The 22197-nt window shown below is 28.6% G+C and overlaps 1 protein-coding gene across 1 annotated transcript; it reads left to right on the forward strand.

Annotated features, from left to right (window-relative positions):
• Positions 1-1045: 1045 nt before the first annotated feature.
• Positions 1046-6650, forward strand: LOC130946538 (membrane-bound transcription factor site-2 protease homolog). The gene is made up of 12 exons (XM_057875314.1): positions 1046-1263; positions 1580-1653; positions 2074-2268; positions 2746-2811; positions 2897-2963; positions 3076-3174; positions 3349-3452; positions 4530-4677; positions 4785-4865; positions 4960-5421; positions 5545-5865; positions 6303-6650. Exons 3-12 carry the CDS (start codon positions 2147-2149, stop codon positions 6450-6452), a joined length of 1620 nt encoding a protein of 539 aa, XP_057731297.1. The 5' UTR covers positions 1046-1263; positions 1580-1653; positions 2074-2146; the 3' UTR covers positions 6453-6650.
• Positions 6651-22197: the final 15547 nt, after the last annotated feature.

Raw genomic sequence — 22197 nt, forward strand, 5'->3', positions numbered from 1 at the left:
ATAGGTCAAATAGGTCCCCTAAAATGCTATTATAAGGCAAATAGTTGCCCCACATGAAAACGGCGCCATCTGCATTCTCTGTCCAAGTGGGGACGAATTTGTCCTCCCCAAAACGATGTCGTTTTGCCCCTAGTTTCAATACGATGTTGTTTTGCCCCTTGTAAGTGGCTTAATGTAAGCAGTTGAACTCTGTGTGGAACATGGTGATAACAATACTGTTTATTCCAAACTCAACTTTCTTTTAGACGTACAAAGAAGACAGTAATTAGGGCCAAGAATTCGGGGAGTGTTAGTGCTGAGACAATATCAGCTGCAACCAGTGGCACAGTATCTAAGTTGTTCAAATTCATTCCAACACCAGGGTTGAACCAGTCTTTCAAGAAATGATGCTTCTAAGAATTAATATGAAAGTTTTTGTCTTAGTTATGTTACAACCTTTTGTTATGTTTAAGGAAGAAGACTTTATGTTGTTTAGAATGGTTTCGTTTAGTTTATGTTAAAGAAAATAAACCTTCTTTTGACTTGATTTGGTTTGTGTTGTCATTGAAGCCAAATATTTGTGTGGCTAACATGTTTGGATTCTCATGTTTATGTTACCATTTTGATAAATAAACAGACCAATGTCAATGTGTTTTTAAGGTTTGCGCGTTGAAGTAAATATAGTTTCTTTTAACATCATGAATTATAGGTCAAATAGGTCCCCTAAGATACTATTATAAGACAAATAGGTCCCCCACATGAAAACGGCACCGTTTACATTCTTTGCTAAGTGGGGACAAATTTGTCCTCCCAAAACGACGTCGTTTTGCCCCTGATTCCAATACGACGTCGTTTTGTCCAGTGTGGACGGGGAACAAAATATCCTGAAAGTGACATGTCGCAATTAACCTGATACGTCATCACTTTAATCTGATCAAACGTTTTTGGAACGTATTTGGTGGATATCTGAAAACCTCAAGTTCAAAATCTTAGTTAAAGTTTATAGGAGAAAACTGTCCGATGGTAAATTTCTTAGGACCTATTTGAGGTATTACTCAAAAAAAAATTATCCAAAATTCGAATCCTCCCATTAAAATTTTTTGATCCGTACCTACTCTCAGCCGCCCCCTGCCCGCAGCCACCGTCCTCTTTCATTGTCATCGCCGAACTTTTCTCCGCTGGGACAGGCGCCGCGTGTGGAAGCTGTGTCGCAAACGTAGGAAGCTGTGTCGCGTGTGGAAGCTCCGTCGTCGTCCTTGGAAGCCACCTCGCCGTCGTAGGAAGGTCTGTCGCCCGTCGTCTCCCCTGTTCGAGCTTTCTCTCTGTCTTCGCCGGCAGTTTCGTCTCTCTGTTCGAGCTTTCTCTCTGATTAATTGATTAGAATTCCAAAAGAAAATATGATTTAATTTATTAAAAATAAAACAGATAAGCACATACAAATATTTACCCCCTCTGTTATTTTATTGTGAATGGGGTTTGTTAGTAAGATTGCTCGGGTTCTGCCCTTTGCGACTCTGATTTGTGGAGATCAATGATTTTTTCCTGGTATTTTTTTTCTCTTAAAATGTTGTTTTATCTTCTAATCTTTTATGAATTTTAGGCAGAATGCAAGAGTGCAGCATAAGATACTTAGTGGGAGAAGCAAGGTTCGAAATCTTACAAGATTTATCCAAGGTACCTAGAATCTCTAGAGCTTGTAAACTCTTGTTTGATGTGAATGAATGATTAAATTACGATAGTTTGTAATTTAGTTAGGTTGTTCTGTATAAAACATTGGAAGCTAAGATGAAAAGTCTTCCTTATTTATTTATTTTACAACAATTTACTCATTTATTTACACAAGAACACTATCAACACTCCCACCACCCAATTCCCTCCGGCCTCCGCCCTTCTCCGACGCAGCCACCACCACTACCGGCGGATAATCGAGCTCCTTCTTTAATGGCATGGAACTGGAACGCTGATGCCTCAGCTCACTTCCCTCTTCTTTCATCTTCATCTTAGCTTCCAATGTTTGTCTCCTCCTTGTTTCGTTTAGCTTTTTAATTTATCCGCTAAAAAAAATTACAAATTTCTTGTTCATTTTCAATGCAGGGAAAGCAACAAAATTTATGTGATTATTAATTAACAACAATTAGCACTATTAACTAGGATTCAGTATTCAGTGATGGAAGTGGATTCTAGAAGTATGAGGAGGTTTGGGAATCAAAGGCACACACGAACCAACACTCTTCTTCCCCTTCATGCAGCTTCTCATCATCATGTTCCCAACAATACCATTTCCTGTTGGTAAATCTTCTTTCTATATTTCCATCTATGTGGATTGCATTTTCTGTATTCAGAAGGAAAAAGAGTACTTTTAGATGGAAAAAAAATAGTTTTTTTTTTAAATGTAAAAATTGGGCAAAACCAGACAGTTTATGATGTGTTCAAAATAGCTTATGAGCAAAGGCATTTGGGTTGTTTATTTGTACTCAATCAAAAGTTTCTTGTGGCATTTTTTGAAGGAAAAAAAATAATTGTGTGTATTTATTTGGTAGAATTAATGTAATAAAGAGATACTGTATCTGTATTAGGATTTAGGGTTTTAGGATCTAGAGTAGTCTAATACAAAGGTGTGTATTTGGATTACTTTATTTTTGCTGAAATAACTTCCATCAAAAGTTTCTTGTCCTTTTCTTTATGGAAAAAAATTGTGATCCCCACGCCATTTCTGTCCTCTCTCTTTGAATTAATGTAATCCAGAGTTGCTTTATATGAATGCAGGTATTGTGACTACAAAATCTCTACATTTAACAAACCGCTGTTCCATTTTGGTCGCAGATATGCTAGGTGGTCCCTTATACAACCCCCTTTTGTTTTTTAATTTTGATTACTTCATGTTTCTGATTACTTGAATGGCTTTGTTATCTTACAGGTTTTTAAAAGTGTGGTTTTCAGTTGGGGTTGGATTTGCACTTTCTGCTTTGCTTGGGGTTACTTTGGTACACACCCTTACTAAGAAATCTCGTGTTTCTGAATGGTTTTTTCATATGTAGATAGAATATGCTGCTGCGCCGCTTTTGATTAAGTTGTATATATCAAATACTTGCACAGATTCTTCTCTGGGAATTAGCTAAAGCATTTCATCTCTCTGGCGGTGGCAACAAGCTTGGAAACCTTAGAAATGCTTTGCTCTTTGGGCTTCCCTCCTTGGTTTGCAACTACATTTTTTCTTCTCTCTAAGTTTGAATGAAGTTTTATTTTTATACTTTTTAAGAAAGGATAGCAAATACAAAGAAGATATTTCAACAGCAAAATATCAAAACAATGTGAATGTAAATAATCATTCTTTGTGATCCTCTTATTAACTTACTGCAATCTATACAGCCGTCTGGTTCCAGCTTATCACTTGCAGATGCTGGGTATATATGTATTTCTACCATCATATCTGTCGTTGTTCATGAATTTGGTCATGCTGTTGCAGCCACTAGGTCAGTTGTTTTGCTTACTACCCTTCTAATTGAAGTTTCAAGCTACAACATTTCGTGAGTGACATCACTATCTAGTTAGATAAACCTTTTGGACTACACAGGTCAATTTTTGGAAAGAAAATATGTAAATTGACATCACTGTGTCTACTTTGTCATTCTAATTGTTATATTTAATTACTTTATTATAAAGCTGTGAATTTTTTTATTCTTTTTTTTGGTGTTTTGGGGGATAAAAGACAAATTTCATTAAGATGAGGAGACGGAATACGATAGTAAAGATAGAGGATAAGTATTCCTCTATAAAGAAAAACAAACAAAAAATTTATCCATAAATCATAGCTTTTCAATATTTCAATATGTCTAAGAGGGAAAGTCCTCTATGCATATCATGAGCTGTGAAATTTAAGTAGCTTACATAATTTGGAGAGAAGTTAGGGGGTTAGAAGAATAGAATTTGCTCAGAAATCTCCCGCAGTTGTTTAAGAATATTTCAAAATTTTGATCTACTCCAATTTTCATGACAATACCACAACTACCAAATGACACATCACGTTATGCCAGTAGCTTTGGAGGAACACATAATAATTTTGTTATCCTACTTGCTAGAAAGGAAGGTTTATTATGCAAGTAGTGATCACATAATAAGTTTGTTATACCCCTTATTTAACCGCCCTGTAGTATTTCAGCATCAGTGGTTATGGTAATATCTTTAGTTCCTTTGAAGGCTGTTAACAGAATCTAAAAGCAATGCAACGAAATGTTAATGGTGATTCTATCAACCAAAAAAAGCTACCAATGATGAGATGATTTATGTAGTCAAATTTGTTATTCTTTTATTTAGTTATGTGCCTGCAGATACCTAAAATCCCAAAACTTTGTTTGTTTTGAAGGCTGTTAAAAAGGATTTAAAAAGCACTGAAAAGAAATGTTACCAATGATGAGATGATTTGTGTAGTTAAATTTGTTATTCTTTTTTTTCATTCATGAGCTTGTAGATACCTAGAATCCCAAAATTTAGTTTTGCTTGAAATGGCAAATAGTTGGATTCTTATGCTACACCTTTTTGAAGGAAAGCAGTGAGGGGATACAAATAGAGTATGTCGCTATCTTCATTGCAGTTCTATTTCCTGGTGCTCTAGTTGCCTTCAATGATGAATTGCTGCAAACTGTACCACATTGGACTTCCCTCAGTGTCTATTCTGCTGGAATTTGGCATAATGCAGTTGTAAGTTGAATTTGAGATAGGATCAATTCGACTCATTTTTAATATTCTATCTTTTTCATATTTTATTTTATTTTTTTTCCTTAAAGGCTTCAACCTTTCTCTTCTAGTGTTGTGCAGCTTGCGGATTGACATTATTCCTGTTGCCCATGTTCTTGTTTCCCTTATACAGTAGCGGCCATAGTCCCATGGTACTTTTTCTAGATATTAATAACATAATACATTCTTTGGTTTTCGCATGCACAGCTTACTTATTGCATTTTCAATGGCTATGCGCGGGCACAGGTTTTGGATGTACCGCCAACGTCACCTTTGTCTGGTTTTTTGGCTCCTGGTGATGTTATTGTGTCAGTGGATAATGTACCAATTAGAAATGCACAAGAGTGGTTGGAAGTTAATACTTTAACATATAATATCAAGCTTCATAATGTAAATATTTCCGGGCACACCGGAGACGCGGGGGTTATCAATAGAATGAAGGGTTACTGTGTCTCTAGTTTTATGATGGAAGAAGGCAAGATTACAGGATTGCCAGAAAATCAATATGCTTGTCCCAGTGAACTTACAGCATTTGTAAAAGTTTTGTGCTCCAATAATGTTACTCTGAATGATGATAAGAGAAAAATTGACCCTTCAAATAGACGATCGACTATATACTGCTTAAATGCTAAAGATGTTGTCAGACTTGATAAATGTGGTGATGACTGGGGCCTAGCTACAACAAATGGAAGTTGTACATGCACTCGGGTACTAAAATCTCTGAATGTTTCTAAGCTTTCAAATTTGTCTCCACTCTGTTGATCACATGGCAACAAGATATGATAAGATAAAGATACTATAGCTGCTGAATGTTCTCTTTCTTGTTTACAGGATGAGTTTTGTTTAGCACCGGTTCAGGAGCCTGGCACAGTATGGGTTGAGATCACATATTCAAGTACTTCTCCGGAATGTTCATTACATGAAAGAAAGAGATTACCAGCTTCTGAAACTTCTGGCCTTAAGGAAACTAATTGTGGTGGGACTTTTATTTTTGTTGGTGATGCCATTTCAATGGCTCATTCAATTCAGCTAACGTCATATCAGCCTCGCTGGGGACTAAAACTTGCCGCTTATTTTCCAAATTTACTGGAAAATATTTTGGTATGGACATTTCATGTCTCTCTGGCTCTGGTTTTTCTCAATACTTTGCCGGTAAGTGATGAAAACAGCTTCTTGCATATGATAGGCATTCTCTTATATCAAGCATCACTTCTGCATTTGCGTATTTAAGCGGAAAATGGTCATACTTAAATATATCCATCATTTGTGGGTTAAACATGATTCATATGTTAAGTTGGTGTTGATTTAAGAAATGGTAGAAAGAAAAATCACCACGATAATGCTAAGAAAACGTTAACTAAAGGCTTTTGTCACAATAACTGTGGGTTATTGTGTTCTTATGTCCTACAAGTGAGCCCTGACTAGAGACAGTGGTTTTGGTTTTTTTTATGCTACAAACTATCTTTGTTGTCAAATAAACAAAGATTGGAAGAAATGTGGAATCGAATGTGCACAAAAATCTCTTGAATTCCTTCTCATAACAGTATGCTGTTTGGTTTAATTTCCTCTAATAATGATGATACTTTCAGGTGTATTTTCTCGACGGTGAATCCATTTTAGATGCAACTCTCGCCCACTTTACTTCATTAAGCGCAAGGAAGCGGAAGACGGTTCTTAGACTATGCCTTATCAGTGGGTTTCTTACTTCTGTTATAGCCTTTTTCCAGGAACTCCTTTAGTTGCTTTCTGAGATCATTTTTGTTGTCTTATGAAGTGTGATTCTGTGAACATTCCGGTTCCTTGGTGAACATCTGAATGTTCAAAATTTTGATTTCTAAACCTGAGAGTGAACTTCCATGAACATGCACATGCACACAAATAATCTTTCAAAATCAAGTCTCGTTTATTGGAATGTGATCTGATCTTGTTTATTGGAATGTGATTCGCATTGATCCAATCATTCTGTGTGCATGTATATGTTGTATACATAAATCAGAGGAAAATGACACGGTTCATGTTCACATAACTTGTAGTTTGGAACTAACTGAACACTTCAAGCAAGAAAGTGCTGGTTTTTACACTCTGAACTTCCCTGATCAGTTTGTAGAGAAACTAGTTATCTTTGGTAAATATTTTACACTTTCTTGATAATGTGAACAAAATTGTTAGAAATATAACCGTTCATATGACTCTTCCTGTTAGCTTAAGTTTTTTGGAGAAGTGTTATTATAACATAGTACCAAAACTTCTATAACCTAAAAGTCTAGAGTTCGATCTCGGTTGACTCCAACAAAAAGAATTTCAGCATAAGACTAATAAAACAAAAAAGAGAAAGAAAGGAATTTGCTTGTGTATTTCAAAGGTCCAAAAAATATCTACTATTACCCTTCACTTAGAATTTGACACATGCAAAGTTATGACTTATGAGTAGTTTCTGAAACATATAGCTTGAGAATGATAAATTTCACTTTCCTTTTCTTTTTTTATCTTTCTTTTGTTTGGGTTTCACTTTCCAAAGTCTAAATGAAAGGACAGTGATGGACATAGAGGGTAAAAAGGAAAATGAAAAGGAAAAGATTTGGAATTTTATTATGTTCTAATGATATACTTTTGGGTTGGTGGTGATTTAGAATATTACATATTCTAAAATGCTAATTTGCTAATGTCTTAATCAACCATCCAAAACCAAATTTAGACCGTCTTGTTAACGGAACCATGATTAATTGATTAACAAACTAAGGAAACAAAGGGTAATAGATATTTTTTGCTCCTTTATTATCTATTGATGTAGATGTAGTTTTATTACTTTTCTTTCATAACTCAATTCATTTGGACATACTTGCCTTGGAACTTGGAATATTCTTATACCATATGGATTTAGATTCCATAGAGTTTTGGAGGATTTATTTGGGTTTGGCCTCATATATAGGAATTTGGATCCAAAGTTAGAAAGTGTTAAAAAGTTGGTAAAGTAGTAAAGTGAGAAATTAATCATTGTTGATTTTGTAATTTCTATGAAATGTGTGTTTCACTATCTTAATTAATTTAAGAATGATTAACTCTTCATTTTATCACTTTACTAATTTTCTGATCTTCATCCGTAAGTGATTATGTTAGTGTTAGATACTTAGATCATCAAGTGGACACAAGGCATTATATGACTCGAGGACAGTGTCAGATGTTGTTGATGATGAAGTAGGTTTATGGAAAATCTTTCATCTTACTAGCAAAGAATATTGGTTTATGAACATGACTTATTTCAAGATTAGCTTTAACTCAATCTACTATTCAAGCTATAGTACTTTTCTTTGTCCTCAATAGCTGACAAAAAAAACATAACCACATTTTCACAGCCATGAAAGCAATTTTTGTTAGTATTAGTCAAATGCTTAGCAAATTATAAGAAATACTTATGGGAAACAAACAAAATTGAGAAATTTTGAGATAATCAATGATAGTCAATTCAAGGTTAGAAAAACCAATACTTTTCGAATTTTGTTACTTTAGTAAAAGTATGACTTTTGATTCGAATCCTTATCCAAAATTTTGTGAGCCACACAAATTATTCCACTAACATTAGTCTTCTTGTACATCCTGTTTAAGTGGATTAAACGTATTAAGATATTTCTCTATCAGAAATTTTTCTTAAATAAATTTAAAAATTTTATTTTCAAAAATAAATTAAAACAATATTAAGGCTCAGTTTGGACAAACAGTTTAATTAAAAAATAGTTTAAACAATAAATGACTATATTAAAAGTAGTTTATAAATAAGTTATTTTGTGTTTGAATTTTTTATTCTAAAAGTGTTTATTTTATAAAAATGTGATAAAAAAAATAATAGTATTATGAGAGAAGTCATTTTTTTAACTTCTCTATAAACTCATAAATAGTTGCTTTTTAGAAAACTGCAATTTAGTTTTGAAAATTGCACCAGATATTAATACGATTATTTTTCATAAGTTAAAAATTCAAAAAAACTACTTTTAAAACTTTCTAAATGGATTTGAATACCATTTTCTTTTGGAATGAGAAAATCGGTTGAACTCCATCCAATTATGATAATCCTTAAAAAACAAACAAAAATAACATATTCGGATGGGTTTCATTCATTTTTCTTTTCTAAAAGAATTTATTTTTGTATTTAATTTATTTTTTGAAATAATATATTTTTTAACTGTATCTTGACATAAAACAATTGTAAGATTGTGTAAGTCATGCCAAACTATGATTTTCTCAAATTAATTTGTACATATATCATATATGTACATTATCCGATGAAATATTTGGTATGCATTAAATAACATACTATAAAATGTAAGAAATAGTAACATGTTTTGATCACTAACTTTTAATTTTCTTTTTTCCAATTAAACTACCAAATAATCCAATTTGGCCCGACAGAAATTCATGAATTTGGCATGCGTCTCTTAGTGAGATTTTTAATTTGTTTTCTTTTTCGTTCTCCAAGCTTGTAATCAAGCTTATATAAGAGTCGCTGGTTAATGAATTATTGTATGTACAATGCTAAATTCAAATTCTGTGACCCTTATTTAAGTAGACGAGTGAGTTAACTACTCGGTCAAATCAAATTGGTTCAATCCACTTAATATTTCGGCTGAATGCGAATTAGATTAGATATGGCCAAAATCTCAATCCGATCCGAATCAGTAGCCATAATTTTTATATTTGATTCAGCACCACGGATATACGAATTGGATCACATCTATGAACACCCTTAATTACTATTTTAACTGCACATAAGTAAACTTTTTTTTTTGTCACACCCACTCGCTTGCACACACATACAATATATGACTCTTCAATCACCTCAGTTAGGTTCGAGCCTGGTGTGGCACCTTAGGAGGCAAACACCTTTGCCATTAGTGCACAGCCTTAGCCACAACATAAGTAGATTTTTTTTTTGGTCTTTAACATAAGTCGATTTTTTATCAACATCGTTTGTACCAAATTATGTTTTTCTGGGCCATGAGACCAAAAATTAAGCTGCTTGATGGTACCCTGACAGATTCAGTTAGGTTAGGTCCAAAGCTATTGGATTTATATTCACGTGTCTTTCAAGTCCTCGTCAGAGTTACGTAGATCAGTACTATGCCAAGCCACCATGGTTGACAATAATAACATGCAAAAATGAGATATTTCAAATATTAGAGATAAAATTAGAATTTAATCTAAATGTTAAGGACTAAAATTAATTTGGGTTAGTTATAATCAATTCATTCATCCGCTTAAGTAAGTGTTGAGGGTTCGAATTTTGCATTGTGCATGCAACAATCTATTGGCTAACGGCAAACCTTTAAATAGAGTTTTGATCCGCGACAGATTAGTCTTTAACTTGTCGGACTAAGAATACCGTGACAAAAAAAAAAAAATTATTATAAAATTATATATTAAACCCTTAAAATCCCTTTTCTTTTATTTCCCTCTTTTTTCTCATAAAAAAGAAAAAATTTCAAAGAGTACTACTATACATAAAAAGTCTTTTTGGCATAACGTGCATAAAATCACATTGTTACTCTTTGTATCTCGCGTTCCTCCTCCTCCTCTTCCTTCTTCTTCTTCTTTGCATTTCTCCTCCTTTTTCTTCGCATGTTTCATCTCTATCGTCGTATTTTTTGTTACTATTGTTGTTGCTGTATTTTTTTTCTCCTCCTCTCTTTCTATATGTATTTTTTTATTTGATTTTTTTTCTCCAAAGAAAAATTATGAGAATAGAAAATAAGAAGATAAAGAAAAAGAAAAGGCAGAAAATGAGGAGGAGGAGAAAGAGGAAAAGTTTTGAATTATGCAGAACTTATCAGCACACATACACCAAAAATTCTTAGAAAATATACTTGAATATCTTCGTGTTACACCCAAATTTGCTGCAAATATAGAAAAATATTTTCTCATGCTGCATTTTTCTTCTTCTTCTTCTTTTCCTTATTTATTTTTTTCTTTTAGTTGAATGAATGTAAGTTCATCCTCTTCCAAATAATTTTGCAATATTATGTGTTTGTTCTTTTTTTATTGATTTTTTTATTCTTGTTAAAAGAGTAAAACAAGAAGAAACTTGAGAAGATAAAACAAAAAAAAGATGAATAAGAAAAAAAGATGATGATGAAAAAGAAGAAGAAGTATCAGAAGATGAAGAGGAGGGAGAAAAAGAGTTTTGAATTATGCAAAACTTATCAGCAGATATACACCGAAAATTCTTAAACAATACACTCAAATATCTTCGTGTTACACCCAAATTTACTGTAAATACAAAAAAAATATTTTCTTTAATCCATAACTTTTACATTACATTCAATTCAAACTATCAACGATGAAACATCATTCACCTACAAAATCATAAACTACTAACGAAAAAATTAATTAGAATCGAACCACACCTCAGCTACTTGATTGAATTCAAAACAATAATCAATTTTGTTCTGGTTTAATTGACAATTTGAACTTCAATTATTCATTATCTTCAACAATGAGATAACTGATGATGGAGGAGAATGAGAAAACGAAAGGAGAAGAATAAATTCCAATGAAAAAAGAAGAAGAAAGAAGAGGAGAAGGAGGAGGTGGTATTGGTGACGACGAAAATGAAAGAGAAAAATAACAAAAAAGAAGAAGAAGAATGTACAATAACAGCACAGAAAAAATATACACGCATGAATATAAATGACTTATATAAACTTATATCAAAAAATAACTATATGCAGAGAATAATTAAATTTCAAAATCTTAAACCCTCTATTTGTTTTTCCTTCCTCCTATCCACAAATTTTTCATTCCCTTTCTCTTGGAATTCATAGGACATTGGCTAACGAAATAGAATAAAAAGGAAATTAAAGTTTTATAATATTCAATGCATTAGAAAATTGAGCTTTTGAAAATTTCTTTTTATATACATAAATCTCTTTCCATTTTTGTTGCATTCTTAGCCAGTGGTGCATTCATTGGTTAGATAAATCCTTAATATAGTAGTACAACTTTTTTGTCAACGAAGAAAAGATTATTATGAATTAGACTTTGTGGGCCTCTTAAGGCATAGAGGCCACTAAAATAGTACTATCAATTAGTTAGGCCCATCTTTGTTGGTTTTATCTGTGCATGAAAATGATTTAAGCATCCAACTATTGTTTATAATAAATATTTCAAGGATTAAAAAAATATTTAATTATTCTGTTAGTTTCTATAATTTTATAAAATTTGTAATTATATTTTTATATATTTTTATATATTTTTTAATTGAATTTTTATACTATTTTTAATTTTATAATTAGATTCTTTTTAATATAAAAAATGTTAGAAATAATTGAATATTTCTTCACAAATTAAAAGTATTCATAATTAAAAATCTAATTAGATTTTTGACTATATATATTTAAAAAAAATATTTCGTTAATTTTAACATTAAAAAGATCTAATTACAAAATTAAAAGTAGTATAAGAATTTAATTAAAAAAATATAAAAATTTAATTAAAAATTTTAGTAAAACTATAGAATAATTAAAAAAAATTCAAAAATATTCTTTGAAATTACAGAAAACACTGAAAGAATTTTTATTTTAAAAATTATAAAAATGATCTAATGATCTTATTCTATTCTTTAAAGTTGGTTTTTTGTTTATTTTCTAATTAAAATTTGATTAATTAAATTTTATGTTTATACTTTCAACTTAATCAAATTCAAAGCAACCATGCCCATACCTAATTTGCAATCAATTTCCAAAGATACATAGTCTTAGCCATAAACATAATATTCAAACACAATTAGTGGCTACCAATGGAATTGAAATGAAATAATATAATATATTGAAATTAATTGTGGAAAAAATTGGATTCACTTCACTTTGGAATAGGCTTAGTCATAGTGATAACAGAATAGTAAAATGTTGAGTACTATGATACTATCTGATAATAGGGATTTGACAGTTTAGATCATAGGATAAATAAATTACACATCCTTTAAAAAAAAAATTAAATATAAGGGTGATAAATCATCCACGTGGCAATAAATCATCCACCTGGCACACTTATTGCCACGTGTCCAATCCTTAAAAAGTGATTCACAGTGATAAGAAAACATTGACTACACAGTAATATGAATGTTTGACCATTCATCATTCAATCTCTATCATGTCAATTTTAAATGCAAGGGCGGCACCATACAAATTTTTATGGGAGAAATAATTATACAATTTTTTTATAAAATACAAATTTCAATCAGACTTTATTACAATATGTATTATTGTATTTTTTATTATTATATTTTTTTCCATTTTTTTAAACCATGTAACTCATTTTAGAATAATGAATTCAAATCCCACTAACGAACATGAGAACTTCTTTTCTTTGATGATACATGCAACATATATTTTCTTCTAAAATTCCTCAAAGTTTTGGAAGATCTTGTTTAACCATAACTAAAATTAGTGATATATATATTCATCCATAATGTTTGGTATATTTTTTTAACTTAATAATCAATCATTTAAATAAATAAATATATTATATATAATAAAATAATTAGAGTTATAATAAACAAATAATCAAATTTATTTACAATAATACAACATATTTTTTATAAATCATACATTTTTCTATAACGATAATTAATTATTCAATAATTTTTTATACATACATAACATAATTTATGTATATAACACTACTAAAAGTTAAAAGAATTATGAAAATTTATAAAATATTGGTAACTTTTAATTAACAATCAATTAATATACTAAAATTTTAATATTTTTTATATTTCTACATACACAAACTAAAAAAAAATACTTGCACATAAATAATTATATTTTAATAGATTTATCTATCTGTATTCTAATAGTATATGTTAAGATTATAAATTAAAATTTTTATTCATATACAAAAATTAAATTTTTTATTATATATTTTTAAAACATATGTTAATTAAATTCTATTTTAATTATTCTTTTTACGAACATTAATTAATTACATATTGTCCAAAAGATTGTTAACCATATTTAGGAAAGGGTAAGAAATTTAATAAGAAAATAGATATGGATTGATGTGTGGGGCCTAGTGACTGTGCCCTAATGAGTAGGTCTGCATAGATGATATTGAAAGTTGAAAGCTATGGAAGTCTCATGCATTCCCTGTGGAAGTTCTTGGAGCTATCTGAATTTTAGGATCAACGTGCCTTTGTCTGCTAAAATTTGGAAAAACAAGAAACCATTACGTCTCTCTTATGTTGCAAGCGTTTCAAAAATAAATGTAAAATTTGTTTAGCATATGATTTAACTATATCTTCTATAAAGTAGTTGGACTTTTCCTTTTTTGTAAAAATGAAAAAGAGAGAGAGAAGCAAGTTAGTTTAGACAATATATGAATTTGTAATAATAATAATAATAAGGGTAAATTATTAAAATAGTATACGAAGGTTTATATTGCTATATAAGTAACCCTAAAATATATGAATGATAAATGATTATTTAAAAGATTTAAAAATATAACAAAAATAATTAAATATTAAATATATATTTCTAAAATATACTTTAAAAATTAAATTTAAATGTAATTTTTATAAGTATTATTTAAAAAATAAGATATTTTTATTTTTAAAATTTAATAATTTTATGTCAAATAAATGTTAATAAATACTATTTTAAATGACCAATTTATTTGAAATAAAATATTTTTCTTCTAGAAATTAAATTTTGCTTCGATATTTTGTTTGCATATTCTAAATAGTTATTCAGATGTTGTCACAAATTCGAATCAAATAAATAAGTTATTTGCTAAATATAAAAATTTCTATCACTTATAAAAAATATAATATTTATTCATTCCTTTTGTTATATTTTTAAATCATTAAAAGGTTTAATTTATTTATCATTTGTACCTTAAGTGTTATTTTTTTCTGTGGTATAAATTGTTATGTACCATTTGAATGATAATAATTTTGATACCCTAATAATAATAATAATAATAATAATAATAATAATAATAATAATAATTTTGATATGAGAAATGCTAGAGAACCAAAAGAGTATTAGCAAAAAACTAGCCAAATATCTCTGGGTGAATTCAAAATATCTACGAATTAATATATATGAATGTTTCTTCTGCTAAATATCAGAATGTTTTCTTTTCATACTAAATGGATGTTCTTTTATATATTTTTTCGAATTTTTTTGTATAACAAATGTGAATGTCTCTATTTCTTTAAAAATTTCATAATTTTTTTAAAAATTTATAAATATTTAATTATTTTTGCTAAAATATAACTGGATATTTCTTTTGTTAAGTATTAAGATATTTTTTTCATATTAAATGAATATTTTTTTATATTTCTGTAATTGTTTAAAACTCCTTCTGTCAAGTGTGTAGTTTGCACTCTCTTTAATTATCAAAATGGCATCTAATATTCCAAAATAATTGTGTACAAAGTAGAATCTCTTCATACAATGTGATAAAATCCTAGGCCGTGTTTTAACTCCTGTGTTTCAACAACGCAACAAATAATAAATACCAATTAGCACATGACAAAGATCAAGTAAAAAGCCACTTGAAAATTTTATTCTATTTTTCTGCATTCCATGGAAGGGAACTAGATCATAACAGTCAAGAAATTTCCAAGAGAACATAAAGAACCAAAAGAAATATGAATATAACCTTGAATCCAATCTGGTTCGCAAAAGGGAAGCGGTTCTTGTCGACGGTGGCGAATTCGACGAGTCAGATGTCGATGATAAATGAGGAGTGGGTCGCAATGGAGAGGCGGAGAAAGCCTGACGGTGAGAGAGAGAGGTCTGTGTGTGTGATTGTTAGAGGTAGGTAGGTTAATGTGAGAAAGAAAAAAAATACTTTTATAGATTTTAATTAGTTTTACTTAATCAATTTTAAATTTTTTAATTAATTATTAATATAAATTAATGTGGTTTTGATTAATTTTTTGCTGATAACCTTTTAGCTCCATGTACTTTTCCTTTTGATCCGCTAACTTCACGCAGTGATCCAATCACATTTTACTTTTTTAAATAATAACTTTTGATATAATTAATATAAAAACTGGCAGTATATTAGAATTTAATTCTAATAATAATATGTGAAGCCTTTGTCAAATATATTTTATTACTCTTCTTTATTTGTGGTGTTTTTTCTGTAGAGTTTTTTTACAAATGCCGAAAATATTTGGAATTATTATAAAAGAAGGCAATGTACATTTTTAAAACGGTAATATTTTGTTGCTTTTCGTTTCGGTTACAAAATTAGTTAGACATCGATAATAATTTTAAGATAAAAAACAATGATATTAGTCTTCTTTTAGCTAAGCATGAAAAACCTTTGTTTTATTAGCATCAAGTTTTAATATATCATGTCCATTGTAAATATTATTAGACTTAATTCCCTTAACAACTTCTTAGGAAAGTTGTCATGTTAGTGGTTTAAAAAATAAAGATTCCAACTAATTTGGAATATTCTGATTTAATTTGTCTCCTTTTTTCTAGTTAACAATAAGTGTTTTATGAAAACTTTTTAAAAGAATAAAAATATAAATTAAATATTAATGTAAATATTTTATGCATTAAACGTATTGAAAGAATAAAAAAAAATCAATATTGTTAAATTCGCTAAAATCAAGACCCTAAAAATTCATAACTTATTTTCCTCTTTCTTCAGATTCTTTCATTATTACACTGTTTGTGTTACATGTTGAGAAACATGATAAAATAAAAAATGAAATTTCAAAAACCACGTACAATAATGGACAATCATGGAACATGCAACAACAAAGTTTGTCAATGTAGCAGTTAAATTAGTTGCTTGGAAATTGAAACCCCATTAATAATTAGTTATTTAATTAAAATTTGTAATGAGCAAGTTGGAAAATAATTGATAAAAAGAAGACAGATTTCATTTTGTCCTTTTAAGATATGCTTCCATGTGTGTGTCCTGAAGATAACTGCCATCACGTGAACAACACAACAATCTGACCAAAGCAATTCCCTCACTATTTTCCAAATTCTTCTTTTAAAAAATATTCTTTGTAAAAATTTATATTTTGTTAGAAATATAATAAATCATTTAATGTATAGTCAACTTTATCTGAAGTTAATAACTGAGGGTCATTAAATAAAATTTTAATCAATCAGTCAAATCATCTAACTGCACTCAACTATCAACTTCACGTGAAATTGACTGCACCTGAATTTTCACCTTTATGTTATCTTTTCCTATCAGCACAAATTTTTAGGAGAAATAGTATTATAATATGGTATTAGAGTTTTATGTGTAAAATGTCTAGAATTCAATTTTTGGTAAATTCGAAAAGATAAAAAGAAAATAGTATAAGACAAATAAGAAAAGAAAAAGAAAATGGTATTAAAAATTCTATATTTAAAAAGTTTAGAGTTCGATCTTAATAAATCTGAAAAGATAAAAAAATAATATAAGATAAATAAATAAAAAATCCTAAAAAGACGTGTTAAAGATATAATTGTTTATCTTATCTTTTTTATCAATTTAAACTTAAAAAAATATAATATTTAATTATTTATCATAATATCAATTACTCACTAACTTAAAATAGTTGATCCTATATTTAGTAATTAATCTTTTGTATGCTCAATTTTTTTTAATACTCATCATTTTCTCCCACCAACATATTTCTAGATAATTGTAAGAAAATTTAATTACTAGCTTAAAAATCTTATAAATACAAAATAGAATAAAGAAACATTTGTATACTCCTTGTGAATATTCAATATGTGCTCCAAAAAATTTATAATTTTATATATAATCTTTAAAAAATGAACAAAAACTAAAAAATGGCACTTATCTTTTAGTCTTATAATAGTATGCATGCACAAGGTAGTATAAGATATAATTAAATGATTTATGAAAAAAAAATCATAAGTGACATAGAAACATCCACCTTTATAGATATTAATTAATTATCATTCTTTGGAACAAGCAAGTTTTTATAAATTAAAAAGTTTTTATAGACAAAACTTCTTTGTTTTACACTTTTACTCAACATTTCCCCCTTTTGATCATAAGTTTCATTGGAGTAACAAAAGCTGCACATGGGTCAAATTTTGACAACACAAAGACCAACATTAAAGAACAAAAAAAAGATATATATATATATATTTATATCGAAAAATCTAACAAAAGTACCTATTAAATTTACAAACGCTAACAAAAGTATTCATAAATTAAGAAAATTAACACTGTATTTATGAAAGATAGATTCCATACGATAAAAATATTCAAATCCTAATTTTTTTGTTGATTTTTTAATAAAATTTACAAACTAAATGATGGTAGAATAGGGTTAGCGTGGGGTAGTTTGAAAATTTTATTAAAAAATCAATAAAAAAATTAGGATTTGAATATTTTTGTCGTACGAAACTCATCTTTCATGAATACAATGTTAATTTCCTTAGTTTATAAGTACTTTTATCAGTATTCGTAAACTTTCCAAGTACTTTTGATAGTTTCTCTTATTTATATATCCTTTTAAAACATACACTTAATATAAACCCTAAAATAATAATATCATCTATAAACAGTTAATCACTTTTAATCCTAATCTTTTGTATTATATTATTATTGTAAATAAATTGTAATTATTGAAAATAGAAATAAAAATAAAAATAAAAATTATTTTTAAAATATATATTAAATATAAGAATTTGTCCATAAAAAGTGGCACGAGTTAGTTGGTGCCACAGAGTATTTATTGGAATGGAGGTTTGACTATATATGAGACAGTGCAGACAAAAATCCATTTGCTTCTGCTTCATACTTTAATGGGATTTGGGAGCATTCATTAGGGTTTGTTTGGTATTGGAGTGAGTATCTGCATTGTGCATGTGATTGCCGAAAGAACTTTGAACAATTTGATCAGCCATATCAAACGTAGCCCATAGGGCATGCATTATTTTAGGTAGATTCAATTCTCATGGAAAAAACAAACAACAACTAACAAACCTATTCTAGGAGTAGTAATTAATATTTTTAAAAAATATTTTATATATAGCCCAATTTTATAGTATTTTTTATTTAGTATTTAATTTCTGTCTAACTTATTTTTTATAATAATTTTAAATATTTAAAATTTTTAATTTTTATACTTTTAAATTTAAAATTAATTATTTAATTTTTTTAACAATTAACCAATAATTTTTAGACACTATAGTATATATATATATATATATATATATATATATATATATATATATATATAAAAAAACTAAAGTTGATAATTGATGATAAAATTGTTTATAAAATATATATTACATTGTTAATTATGTTTAATGTGTAAATGATCAAATTTATTACTGAAAGATTACCTGTTTTTTAAATTAGATTTCAAAAGATTTTTTTAATCAAATTTGTCTTTTAAAAATTTTAAGTTAGTCACATTAGTTCTCCATCACTTCCGTTGCTGAATTTGCTGCTTATATGATACGTTAAATGACACCACAATACACATCTGGTAATTTTAATTAACTACTAATGTAATAAGTTTATAAAATTAAATCAACTTCAAATTAAAGGATTTCAATGCCTCAATGTCTCTCTCATCAATTTAGAATTGATTTGATCTAATTTTATAAATTTATATATTAGCATCTAATTAGAACTTCCAAATATGTACTGTAGTTAATGTAGTGTCACTTAACATGTTACATTAACAAATTTTTATGTCATTAACAATGAAAGTAACGAAAAGACTAATATAACTAATTTAAACTTTTTTAAGAACAAATTTAATTAAAAAAAATTATAACCAATTTAAAAAACATATAAATTTTTTAAAAGAAATTTGACCATTTACTTACAGGGTTAATACTATTACGTAGAAGATACGAAACTAGTAAATGTTAAAAAAATAGTTGATAAATTTTGAATGTTTGAGAGCATTCAAATTCCATAAACGTTGGAATTAACAGAATATTTTGTTAAACAAAATGAATATACAATTATATATAATACTTGACTAAATATTTTATATAGTTTAATAGAATATTCTATTAATTTTAACGTTTTTGTCATAATAAAAACTTAATTACAAAATCTAATACGATATAAAAATTTAATTAAAAAAATTATAAGAACTTGATTAAAATTTTAATAAAACTATAAAAATTAACAGAATAATTAAATTTATTTATTATTATAAAATTATTTTTTAAATATTATTTTGCTTAAAATTTAATATTAATGGTCTAATATTTAAAATAAAAATAATTTAAAAATAACTTATATTAACTAACAAAAATATTATGTACAAAAAAACAATCATCACCAAATCAAGCTAAGTATTATATATTTATATAAAAAATATGTCATTTAATTTATTTTTAATATATATTTTATATAAATAACTAATATATGGGCTGATTTTTTTTTTGTATACGTAAATTAAAAAAAAAATAATTCTCTAAGTAAATTTATATAAAAAATGTGTGAAGTTGCATGCCTACGTGGGAATGACAAAGAATGAGAGAGAGAACAGAAATCACGAGGTGGGTTCCCACAGAGCCATAAACCCACATGGTCTGCTATATATTTATATGAGCACACAAAATATTCAACCGTGAAATTTTAGGGTTAGGTATGGTAGTTAGAAAGTCCAATATATACTCTCCCTCTCTTGGGACCGAATCATAATAAACATTAAACAATGCAAGGCAACAAAAAAAAAAACCCTTTACTTTTATTTTTTTAATTTCCTTTTTTTGGGGATAGGATAAATTGTTATTGAATATATGGAATAATAATATAATTAGGAAAAGTGAGTGAACTTTGCCACCTCTTTTCAACACACACTACTATACTTTTCTTTAATTTCTACTAGCTAGTCACCCTTAATTATTTCTCTCTCCTTCTTATCTTAGACTTTCTAGTTTAAAAGCTAGATTAGATATTCATAACCCTTTTCACATTATGCTTAAAAAAATTGGTATACTAATATAATTTAGATTTTTGGCTATAAATTTTCGTGTTAATTTTTTAGTTTTTCACGATATCCTCCCACTATAACAATTTTGACACTTCAAAATAGTTTCTGGAACCATTTTATTGTGATTTTGAATCGCCGCAAAATATTTTACGGCGGTTAATTAACCGTCGGAAGATGAGGTGCGGGCAAATAATTAGCGATAATTTTTTTTTAACTGTTGGAATAACTGCTGTGAAATATGAATTGGTTTTGCGGTGGTTATTATTCGCTGCCATTCAAAAATGATATTTTCAATGAATTATTGCATGTACAAAGTGAAATTTAAACCTTGACTCTTAATGAGTTAATTTTAAATGTTAATTAATTAATAATGTGGGATTAAGTATATAAAACCCAAATTTAGTAAGAAGAAATTACACTAAAAATCATTACATGATAAAAATTATATGAGAATTTCATCATATGAGAGGAATTATATTCTCTCCATATATATATATGATGAGATCTTAACATTTTGCATAATAATCTCATTGGTTAATGTATCTGTACAAATGATGTTAATTAATAATCAAGTCACACTACTCATGATCAATCAAGAGGAAAATAGATGGATCTTCACATGTGATGCATTATTGTCTTCTAGTTGAATGTTGTGTATTGCATAACACTCTTATACAATACTTTCAATGAATCATGTGAGCCATGATGATTAATTCTAGTACAAAGATGGACAAGGAATCTAACTTTGATTAAATATATATAGGCTAAAGGTTAGTTAAAGAGACAATGCAAATTCTCAAGTTTGGTCTAGTTAAAAATATAATTATTAATGTTGTTTTTTTTTGTTAGTGTAAATTTTTTAAATGAGTAGTTTTATGATATAATATCATAATTTTATATTCGAAAAATTTAGAGTTTGATTTTTGTTGAACCCCAAAAGTAAAAAAAATAGCATAAGATAAATAAAAGAAAAAAAAAGAATTATACAAAAAATAAATAAACCCAAAAAAGATTCTTATTTGAAAGAGAGTGTTAGAGATATAACTATTAGTTACCTTTTTCTATCAGTTTAAATTTTTTAAAATAGTAATTTCATGATATATCTATTGTCAAAATATGTACCTGTTACGGTGGGTAACCGGAGATTAAATAAATGGATGGCGTTGGGTGGCCCAAACGTATGAAGGAGGAGGACTCCGGATGGATCTGCAACTCGGGAGGCTCCGTCCGACTTGTTCGCGTGGGTGAATGGGGGGTGGTACCTGCAAAGACACTCCGATGCCTAAGTTAGCAAGGGTGTGAGCAGGTCTAGAGAGTATTGGGTCTTAGAGATACCTGAGGTGTGTCAGTGTACTTATAGTGGTGAGCCAATAACCACCGTTGGAGTAGTGCCGTATCTTTAGGATAGTAACCGTCCCATTATCTTAGGGAGGTTAGGATATGGCTTTATGAAGTGGTTAGAGAGATTTCAGGGGCGGTTACTCATTTGAATGAGTGTTTATCTGCCAGCTAATCTCATAACCGACTTC

This window comes from Arachis stenosperma, chromosome 1 (genome assembly GCF_014773155.1).
Source record: "Arachis stenosperma cultivar V10309 chromosome 1, arast.V10309.gnm1.PFL2, whole genome shotgun sequence".
Taxonomy (NCBI): domain Eukaryota; kingdom Viridiplantae; phylum Streptophyta; class Magnoliopsida; order Fabales; family Fabaceae; genus Arachis; species Arachis stenosperma.

Coding starts and splice junctions, on each gene's coding strand:
- LOC130946538 (XM_057875314.1), top strand. CDS start 2,147: ATGGAAGTGGATTCTAGAAGTATGAGGAGGTTTGGGAATCAAAGGCAC. Junction 2,269..2,745: donor AACAATACCATTTCCTGTTG/GTAAATCTTCTT, acceptor ATATGAATGCAG/GTATTGTGACTACAAAATCT. Junction 5,866..6,302: donor TTTTTCTCAATACTTTGCCG/GTAAGTGATGAA, acceptor TGATACTTTCAG/GTGTATTTTCTCGACGGTGA.